We start from the raw sequence: 11147 nt of genomic DNA on the forward strand, positions 1-11147 counted from the left end.
ATGATCCACCTTTGAGGCCCATAGTGAAGGCAATGAGATCTAAGACCGAACCCTTGGCAGCATTTATTGACTTTCATTGTACGCATTTGATCGAAAGATAAGTGTGCATTGTACGCGATTCCTGGCATTTGTTACAAATGCTTGATGGCATTCTGTTTAAAAGCGAGACCTTATTTGTGACAATAGATACCATGAATTTATTTTCTGTTATAGCTCATGATGATGGTTTTAGAACATTTGTCTAACATTTTGATTGGAGATAGGATGTTGGGACAAGTTGATTCTTTTGTTATTCGTCAATTTTTAGTCAGGACATTACATAATAAAAAAAACTTCCCCTCAAAATAAACAAAATTATCAAATATCAGAAGTTGCTATGGGGGCTTAATGGCATAAATGGGTCCCAATCTAGTTTTGACTGATTGGGAGTATCAGTTTGTTTTCAATTCCACACTTTCCAATATATTTTGATATTTTAGAATGATTTTTTACATGATATACTTACACAGTGGGATGACGATGTTGCATCTGTGTTAGAATTTATCAACTACTTGTAGCAAACAATTTCTTAAGATTTACACAGTCTTTTGATAAAAAAGATTATTAATTATTTGGGAGTCACCATTACCAAAGATATGCAGCAAAAGAAATATCTAACATCTACCGTAAAAAAATTATTCTAATTCCTTCTTGCATTATCATAGTTGTCAACACCCTTTTCAACAGAAAAATATAGTTAAGGGGCAGACAGTGCATCTTTCAAGGCTTCTGCCTGACGATCTGATGTTTTTGGGGTGTTAGACAAGCTAATGAATATGTTCAAAGAAAGATGTTTCCCTGAATCCCTTTTAATGGAGATCAAGGAGGAAATTATTAGAGGGAGAAATGACAAATTTGCTCCAATTCTTGGGAGGGGGGGTTTGAATAGTTCAAACACATTGATTACAGGTGGAATTGATAACTTTAGGCGTAAGAATGGTGCTATGGCAGTTCCCTACAATAAGAACACCCTCATGTTAGTGAACATACTTAAAACATCGTGTAATATTATATTTCCAGGTGATCTGAAGCCCATTCAAGCAGAGGCCCCTATGACTGTGTTTAGTAGAGGCAGAACATAAAAAATTATTTGGAAAGAACCTCTGTGGACATAGGCGGCACCATGGCATCCAAAATGAGCAGAAGTGGGTCCTGTAAATTTTGTAAATGTATTAATGACAGGTTGTATGCCACTGTTGACAACCGTAATAGGACCCTCAGGTGCCCTGGTAGATGTAACTGTAACTCTGCTAGGGTGGTATATCTTGCTACAGGTATTTTATATCCAGCATTTTACATGGGTAAGACCACTAGACACCTTAAGGAAAGAATTTACGAGCACACATAATATTAAACAAGGTAAACATAGTAATGTCCTGTACAAGCATTCAGTTAAATGTCCTTCATTTAAAAAGTTTTTTGTAATTGACAGGAATGCCACTAATGAGAGAGGTGTCAATACTGACAATATGCTTGAATTTGCTTGAACAAAAGTTGATGCGGCAAACACTTCTTAATGCAAGTACTAAAACAAGCATTAATGATTGTTTGTCTATACTAAGTATTCTTAAGGGCAGGGCAAGTATGATTTAAACTAATTATTCTTAAGGGCAGGGCAAGTATGATTTAATGTTTGATTTTTTTATTTAAGATTTGGTGATGCATTTTTTATGAATGTAAATGTTTTTTGTGACCAAAAATTGATTTTTATATTGTATTAACAAGCTGATTTACTTTTTTAGTGCTAAGTATTTAATTGGATGAAGTACTTTTGATTTACATATTTAAGAACAGGAAGAGGATGGTGTTTCTAACTCTGATGAAGTCCTTTGTTTTTTAGTGTGGGACAAAAGCATGGGATTTGGTGCTCTTTTTTGTTTTTAACAGTCCTTTGCACATAAGCTTAAAACATGTAAAGGTTTGCTTTTGAGAAGTCCCTAAATATGGAGTTGTTTTTAGGGGAAATTCCACTAGTACTAAAGGAAAAGGTCAGTAATTATGGTCTGATTTAACAAAGGAAGGCGATACGTATAAAGTGTACAAGTGGCCATATTTGTGAGGATAATCAAGGCTACTGGAGCCCCGAGTAGAATGATTAACTATTTTTATGCGGGAATTACCATTTATAATGTCAATAAAGTGTTAGACATGTCGACCACTGGCAATACAGGTGAGTTTACTAACAGACAGTTGAAGTCCCCCAGGTGAAAGATGCTGAGTTTAATGAAAATTTCAGCATTGTGCTCAGAATAGAAAATAGAAGGTGTTCTATAGCTAGCTATGAAGTGGTAATTAACCCTATTTAGGGAGATTTGAACATCTAGGATTTCAAATCTGGCATACTGAGGAATCTTTCTTGAGGCAATGATGTCCTTCACAAATACTGATACAACACAACAATTGTAAGCAGGCATGAAGGCATCTTAGACTAGCCCAGGAACAGAGGGAGTGCTTTTGTTGTTTTGAAACCATATCTCTTTAACTAAACATATACAAATGTGTTTAAGTTACAGGACAGCCTCAGTTTGGGCATTTGTTTTCCCGGTGTTGAGTAAAGACACTTCAATGTGTTCCCAATTAGAATTTACTATGCTGCCATGTCCAGCAGACTGTCTCGTCTAAAAAGGCACTTTGGGAGCAGCAAATGCTTTTGCCAGAATGGAAAAAGAGGTGAGATCATCCTTGGCAAAGCAGGAAGGTGTGCCAGCCATCTCATTCAAAGCTGACACATTATGGACCCAGCAACATAGCCATTTATTAAAGCTAATTATCTTGTCTTTGAATCTTGACATTATTCTGTGTAATGACAAAATACCACTCAAGAGCAGCATCTTTCCTGCCTTGGACACATGCACAGTAAGCTCAATCATTTCCTTCTGCATGTCCCTCTGGGAAGTGCACCCAAGATCATTCATCCCACATGCATAATCATATCTGTCGGGATGCAGGGCTCCAAAAACCCTTATGTCCCAGATCCTGGTTCAGAAAAGGCAGCTGTCACCTTATTCTTAACCAACCTAATGAAAGTGGTGTCCATATGAATGGTAATAGAGACACATATTACAAAAACATTACAATGGTTAGATGCAGTCACCTTGGGTCTTAACAGCTAGAAGTTTGCACCCTTATGACTCAGAACTACGTATACTGGCTGTGAGTGTGTAGGTGAAGGTGGGTGTGAAGGTATAGCAGAAGTGGTCTTGGGACTCCTTAATGTTGTAATGCTTCCCAAAAAATACATTCTGGGGTATATGGCCATGGTCTACAAAACAGAATGTAGACTGTAAATATCTGTGCAAGGACAATAAGAACACCACTGCCTAACTCTCACCAAAGGTAAATGGCTCCCAGTACATGTGAGAGCCACCTCATACTAAGATCACTAATTCACAAAGCCCTTTCTCCTGTGACATCTTCCCCTTTCAAACTTTTCACCAAAACCCCAAATATAATCTCAGGGGTATCTCTCAATCTCAACCTACCCAACCAACTCCAAAAACTAAACTTTATTGCACGGACTATGAATTTTCCATCCTAGCACCTAAATTAAGGGACTCCATTCCTCTCTCTCTCAGATACATTCACAGGTACTTGGACTTCAGACAGCAGCTCAGGGAACACCTCTTCACACATTCACAGGTACTTGGACTTCAGACAGCAGCTCAGGGAACACCTCTTCACCCAAACAAAGTACAGCTACTTTCACACAGGTCACATTACATGAACCCTGCGTCTCCCTCACACCCCTTTATCCCCATTTCATTCTTTATCTCATCTTGTCATTCCCTCACTTATGTATTGTCTCCCATTCACCCTACATTCCTCTTCTCTTCACATCTCTCTTCCTCTCCTTTCTACTCCCCTTCGATCTGCATGCCATTCTCACCATCTCTCTCTCCTCTCCAGAGCATCCTTTCCTGCAACTATTCACACTCATCTCTTCTGGTGTCTTCACACCTATCTATATGATATGCTGTTATCCCTATAGCATAAGCCATCTCAATCACAATGGCTACATCTTACCCAAAAAACTATACTATGCATAATTCCTTTTTTCCATCCATGTTTGACGCAGTGAACTGTTTCTTGAACTGAACATTGTAACATAATCTCACATCTGTAAAGTTGTACATGTTTTCAGCATATCTTTACATCTGTAAATATCTTTACATCTGTTATATTCACCCTCGTTGTGCCTGCAAATGGTCCATTTGAGATCAAGTGCACTAAACCCAGGAAACAAAAATAAATAATAAAGAGCTGCTACACGCTTCAATGGACAGAAAAAGAAAAAAAGACTGCACTACTTAACTATAAAGTTCAACTACTGAGCAGATTCTCCTTACCAGCATCCTTGTTCAGGCTTTCACTGGAAAGACAAGCATGATTTCTTCCTGACAAATGGCAGACAAGAGTGTGATCACCTGTTTAGCTAGTTGTTTGGGGTACATTAAACAATTGTGTGTTCAATGTATCCTCTGTAAATGGAACATACCCCCTATTCTGCCTGAAAATTGGGATTACCACATCAGTTTACAAATCTACAGACATTGGTCCCATCTTCATGCAACATTACACAAGCATATTAACCATGACACCTCAATATCCACACCATCATTTCTGGCCATTTCTCCTCCACTCCAGCAGCCATGCTAAGTAATTTCATATCTGTGGGGACAATGCTGCTTAGAAGGCAAGAAGATGGAATCTGAAGTGAATGTGCTGTTTAAATCAAGCAATATGTTGGGCAGTTTTAGACATATACCATCTATTCAGCAAATGTTTTGCAGACGACATGCAGTCTACGCTTACATTTTAACTTGGGCATATTTTCAGTGGAATTCATAATTAACACTTGATTCTATCTTTTGAGAAATGCCATCCATATCTCTCAACTGTCCCTGATTTTGACTCAAATTCTAGCTCTGTCCCTCTTAATCCTCCTAAAATTGGTGCCCTTTGGAGAAAAGGTGGTGAAATATACTTAATAAAAAATGATAATAATTACACTTACAGACTTCTTTTACTTCAAAAATATATTATACAAAGACCCCCCCATTAATATTCCAAAACGTGCACGCTGGTTGGTCAGCGTGCCTGTTGTAAATCAGACATACTAATGTAAAAATGTCCGGTCGCCCAGATTTTTTCCATTAGTAGAAGTCTTTTTTTTTTTTTTTTTTTGACAGCAATGGAGAACGGACAAGCTCCATTGCTGTTATCTCACTATGTTAAACGAGTTTAACATAGCGAGAGATCTTAAAAAAGCAACGGAGATCTTCCTTTCTCCATTGCTTTTGTTAAAGCTGTCTCGCTATGTTAAACTCGTTTAACAAAGCGAGACAGCTTTAAACAAAGCAACGGAGAAAGGAAGATCTCCGTTGCTTTTTTTTTTAAGATCTCTCTCTATGTTAAACTCTTTTAACATAACGAGACACCTTTTAAAAAGCAACAGAGAGCTTCCTTTCTCCGTTGTTTCCACACACAGCTCTGCTGTACTGCGTAAGCATATGCATGCGTAGTACATCAGAACTGCTGCAGAATACTGGACAGCTGCGGAAGGGCTGCAAGGAGGCATTATACAATGCCCTTTTTTAAGAAAAGTATTTTTTTTCTTAAATAATGTCATTCTATAATAGCAATAACCCACTTTTGGGTGTGGGTAATGCTGGATTTACCCACAGCTGTCTGTTTGGCCACTCGGGCTTCGCCCTCATGACCAAACCACAACAACCGTGGGTAAATCCATCATTACCCACACCCAGGCGTGGGTTATTGCTTAATTAATTCACATTCTCTTGTTCTGTCAATGTTTCAAGTTAATACTAATATTTTAAAAGCGTCCCTGATTATTTATGGATTTTTCCCTGATTTTAGCTATCCATACATCTCAACTGTCCAGATTTTCGCAGAATGCCCAAATTTTCTCATATTTTTGGTCTGCTCCTCATAAAACTTGTGGCTTTCTGGCAATAAGAACTGAATTCACTAAATACTGACATACATTTTAGTTTCAGACATCATAAAAGTTCTTTATCTACTACTTCTAGTATGTCGAGGGATCAGTTGCTAGTGTCCTCTCCAGCTCAACTGGTGAACCTGGGAATATTGAGGCAATGTTACAATTGCCTCATGTACTGAACAATCCTCTCCTTCTCCCACAAAACACAAATACATGCGAGAGATGCAACTATACGGCCAAACTGGAGGCTGAGCTCTCTCAACATAGGACTGGCAAGACCAGACAGGAGGAGAAGGTAACCACACACAATACATACCCAGTCACACATGGTACCATCACAACTTCAAATCATACACATACTCACACAAAGACATACTCGGAGGCTCTGATCAAAATTTACCAAAACAGCAGAGGCCACCAAAGCAGACACCCAAACAACTACCACCTCACGACCCAACACATAGACCACACAGTCAGAGTGTCAAACAGTCACAGCCCTTAAGGCCAAACAAAATGCCAGACACACTTGTCATTGGTGATTCCATAGTCAGACACACTGGCGTCCGCTCACCAGACTGAGTAAGGAGAAGGCCACAGTAAGCTGCCTGTCGGGCGCTAGAATCCACCACATAACGCAAGCACTCAGGTCCCTCAACAGCAGGTACAAGCGACTCAGTCATTGTCCACGCTGGTGTCAGCGACCTGAGGCGTACCTCCTTGGACTGCATGAAAGGACGTCGAGGAGCTCTCTGATTATGTAGCCCAGGCAGGTATGACCCTGACCTTGAGCAGTATCCTACCTTCACCTAGAATGATGCCACAATACAGTGATAAGATGATCAGCTTTAATAATTGGCTTAAATTCTGGTGTCATTCAAAGGGGATCCAATGTCTGTCTGCCTGGGATGACATGCTGGACAAGCCACGCTGCTCCATGAGGCGGCTTGCACCTGTCACCCTGGGCTTCGGATATTGGCAAAGGCTCTTGCCACCCCATAGTGCCTTTTTAGGCAAGGCTCAAATTCTAAACCTACCACCCTAGAACACCAAAAGGAAAAAACTAAGGGTAATGCTGCTCAATGCCAGAAGTCTCAATCTCAAGATGCACGCACTCGAGGCCCTTCTCAATATGGAGAACATCGATGTCTGTGCTGTGACAGAAACCTGGTTCAAGGCTCCTGAGAGCACCCCAGCACTAACAGGTTTCACCTCATATCATGCGTTCCGGCCCCAAAATCCGGACAACAGCAAGAAAGGAGGGTCCATATTCATAAAGGACACCCACACCTCAAGGTTGGTACAGCGCAACGATGCATCGGAGACCATCCAGGTGCAATTAACCATAGGCAAGACTGCTCTGCAATTTGTAGCATGTTACAGGCCACCCTCTCAAACTCAGGAACCTCACATGGCCTTCCTGAAAACATTGGACGGGATAAATGTATCTCCAAACACCATCATACTAGGTGACTTCAACTACCCTAATATAGCCTGGGAACACTACTCAAGCCCGAACACTCTAACCCAAAGATTCCTGGAGTTCATAAACTCAAATGCCATGGAACAACTAGTCACCATCCCCACAAGAGGTGAAAACATACTTGATCTCATCATCACGAACATGGGATCAAAATGTTCAACACGAAGTATACCCCTCACTGGTGAGATCAGGTCATAAACTAATCTCGCTGGAGGTCCTCATCGCGCCCCCACCTGAAACAAAAAAGACCACAGTGAAAAACTTCTCAAAAGCCGATTTCACACTTCTAAATCTAGTGTGGTCTCCTTTAAGGCCCCTGAGCCAGTGGTAAACATTACTCAAACCGCTGAATCACTTACAAATGCCTTCTACCAGCACATACAGGACTGCATGGATCAGGCAATCCCAAACAAAACTAAGACTCTCTGTACCAAAGGCAAGCGTCCAGTCTGGTGGACCCCAGCCATAAACAAGCTCTACAACAAAAGGAGGAAGCTACTACAAGATAGAGCAAAATCCTTGAAAGGTAAGACACCTTTGATCATTATAAGTAAAAACTAAGAGCTCTCATAAAATCATCAAAGGCAAATTTTGAGAGAAAAATCGCCAAGGACTCTAAAGACAATCATAAGGCCTTCTTTAGCTATGTTAGAAACCTAGGAGGAAACTCCCAGATATGCTCAGAATTAGTTCAAAATGATGTGAAAATTACTGAACCTACACACATTGCTCACATACTGGCTGACAGTTCCAGGGCAAACTTCTCCCCTCCCCAAAGGAGAGATATCTATTCCAGAGGATTGTAGCCCCCAAACATCTCCAACGCCCAGGTGAGAACTGCCCTCACTAAGGCAAAAACACAGCATCCATGGGACGGATGGTGTCCCGCTGTGTGCTTCATGAACTCAACGAGGAATTAAACCCACAGTTAGGACAGCTGTTTAATCTTAGCCTCACCTCAGGATCACCCAAGGAGTGGCACTGTGGTCCCACTTCATAAGGCGGTGCCTCCACAGACCCTGGAAATTACCGCCCATTAGCTTGACAAGCCTTATCTGCAAAGCCATGGAGAGGATCATAATGGAACTCATAAATAAAGACATAGGGAACTTGCAGACTTTGGATCCAACCCAGTTTGGCTTTGTCAAAGGCAGATCCTGCCTCTTAAACTTGGTTGACTTTTGAGACAGTCACCAAGGCCATTGATGAGGAAAGGCAGTCCATACAGCCTACCTCGACCTGGCAAAGGCCACAATACCCCACTCAGGTATCATCGAAAAACTCATCAGCTTGAATGTAAACCCATACATCACAAGATGGGTTGCAAACTGGCTAAGCGACAGAACCCACAGGGTCAGAGTTGCTGGAGCCATGTCAGACTCAAAGCCTGTCACAAGTGGTGTCCCACAGGGCTCAGTCCTGGGTCCACTCTTGTTCGGCATCTACTTTTCTGAAGTACAAGCAAACACAGGAGGGTTATGGCTGACAAAGTTTGCAGATGACTGCAAACTGGCCATAGTCGAAAACACATCTGACACAGATATCCTCCAGAAGGGCCTCACAGAAGCGGATAACTGGTGCCAGAGCCATGGCCTGAAGTTAAGCGCCAAAAAATGCATAGTCATACCCTTGGAAAAACAAGGTTACCTAGCTACCATATAGGTGACAATCCACTGAGCACAGAAAAAGTAATCAGGGATCTGGGGACCCAAGTTGACAGTAGTCTTCGTTTGACACTCATGTTGCTAAAGTAGTTAGGAAAACCTTCTATATCGCCCACCTGATCATGAAGGGATTCACATCTAGATCAAGGGAGGTCATCGTCCCCTGTACTCATCACTCATTAGACCTATGATTGAGTACAATGCCCGTTCGAATGTATCTGACCAGACACCTGATGCAGCTTGAAAGGCCCCAAAGTTCCTCACCAAAAGGATAAAGGGTCTCAAAAATATGTCTTATGCTGCCCGACTGAAAGAACTCCAGCTTTATTCAGTCTCATACCGCTTGCTCAGAGGTGACCTGTGCCTGACATATAAGGCCATGTCAAACCCAGATTTGATGAATATGCTTCACCTCAAAAATCTAGATCCCTCAGAACCACAAGGCGGAGACTTAAACCTTGACACGGTTATAAATAGAACGTGCTGGAGGGACAGATTCATCACCCAGAGACTCCCTATGCTGTGGAACAAAATCCCGGTACATGTGAGGCAGAGCACCTCGCTGGCCTTGTTCAAGAGGAATCTTGACCAATGGATGGGAGATCGCAGATATACCCCAGGGATTACTTCAGTGTCACTGCTTGACAGAGGCACAGAAAAATGATAGGCATAGTTTTTATTCAAACTAAAGGGGTGGCGAAAGCCACATAACTATGGGCTAGGCTTATAAATGCCCTTGGGCAGATAGCCTAGTATGAACCTATGAACCTATAACCATCAGAAAATGCATGTTCACACAAACCCTATTATTCGAGTCACTTTCTAATATTGTAAGAACAATATTTAAAAATATGCTCCTATTTTGGGCCCTTTGTCTCCCCAGACATTATTGTAGTTTTTGTCCAGATGTTTTGCTTTAAGAGGTTTGAGAGGCATGGGAAATACTGATTTGTAAATGGTTCCCAACTTGATGTTTCTGACAGTTTCTATCATTGTTCTTACATGTTTGACAGGCGTCGGGGACATATTTTTGCAAAGTGGTTTGTTCATAAACATCAATGTGATAACTGACAGCCGTATGACCAATTATAAGTTAAGCATGTAATAGAGTAAGATGAATGTTTCTACAGTTAGTCACTAATATGGGTGGCTGGGGGAGGGAAGGTGAGGCACGAATGACAACAGTGCACGTCACACCACGAAGCGAAGGAGCACCTAATTTAACGGTGAAACTGTCCTCTTTTTAAAACAGCCCGACTTTTCCTGCGAATTTTCTGCATTCTCATTTCTACGGATATAAAGCGCATGCCTATCTGCTGTTTCTCCACAGCATGTTGAATAACACACAAACTTTTTGTGCTGTGCTGAAATAAAAAAAAAAAAAGACAACTACTGCTGCAGCAAATGACTTGTTCTGGTAACGACTCACTACACCACTTTCCCGAACTCTTCACCGGCTTACCCGTTTTTTCTCCCGTCTGTCCCGCACTAATGTTACCTCACCGTAACTGCCTTTTCCCACAACTCGAATGGGCTCGTAGTTCTCCATCTTCCGCAACGTCACATAGCTGCGTTCCCACTTTTCCAAGGCACAGAGAACTGGGGGTCCCTGTCACATTGTAAACCCATCGATTTTATTCACGACCAAAACATTCCTACTCGACATAGGATCTGCAAAACACAACAGTTTATAACCTGCACGCAGATTACTAGGCCTAGCCGTGAAATGCAGCAGGTATGATAGCTTCATCCCATCACCTGGCAACCGAGGGCGCTGAGCCCCTTAGTGCCACCTGTAGGCCATATGTTAACATGGCATGCGCGTATCAGACTATCCGCTACAATAAAAAACACGGGCAGTGTCCACGTCTCTCGCACACAGTATAACTAACTCTTTCTATTCCATCCAACAATCCCTTTTCCGCATTTTTGGACAAGGGATCGGGGTGTCACTTAAAAGGGACAATCATCTAGAACCAAGGTTTACACCGCAGTGTGGCTA

The 11147-nt window shown here is 41.6% G+C and overlaps 1 protein-coding gene across 1 annotated transcript in view; it reads right to left on the reverse strand.

Annotated features, from left to right (window-relative positions):
- The window catches only part of NEK4 (NIMA related kinase 4), a 1767660-nt gene extending 1756751 nt beyond the window's left edge, over positions 1-10909 (reverse strand). The window contains exon 1 of the mRNA XM_044078881.1: positions 10608-10909. Within this exon, the coding sequence (XP_043934816.1) occupies positions 10608-10694 (87 nt within the window). The 5' untranslated portion in view covers positions 10695-10909. The remainder of the gene's footprint in view (positions 1-10607) is intronic.
- Positions 10910-11147: the final 238 nt, after the last annotated feature.

This window comes from Protopterus annectens, chromosome 7.part1 (genome assembly GCF_019279795.1).
Source record: "Protopterus annectens isolate FY-2018-M chromosome 7.part1, PAN1.0, whole genome shotgun sequence".
NCBI classification, from domain to species: domain Eukaryota; kingdom Metazoa; phylum Chordata; order Ceratodontiformes; family Protopteridae; genus Protopterus; species Protopterus annectens.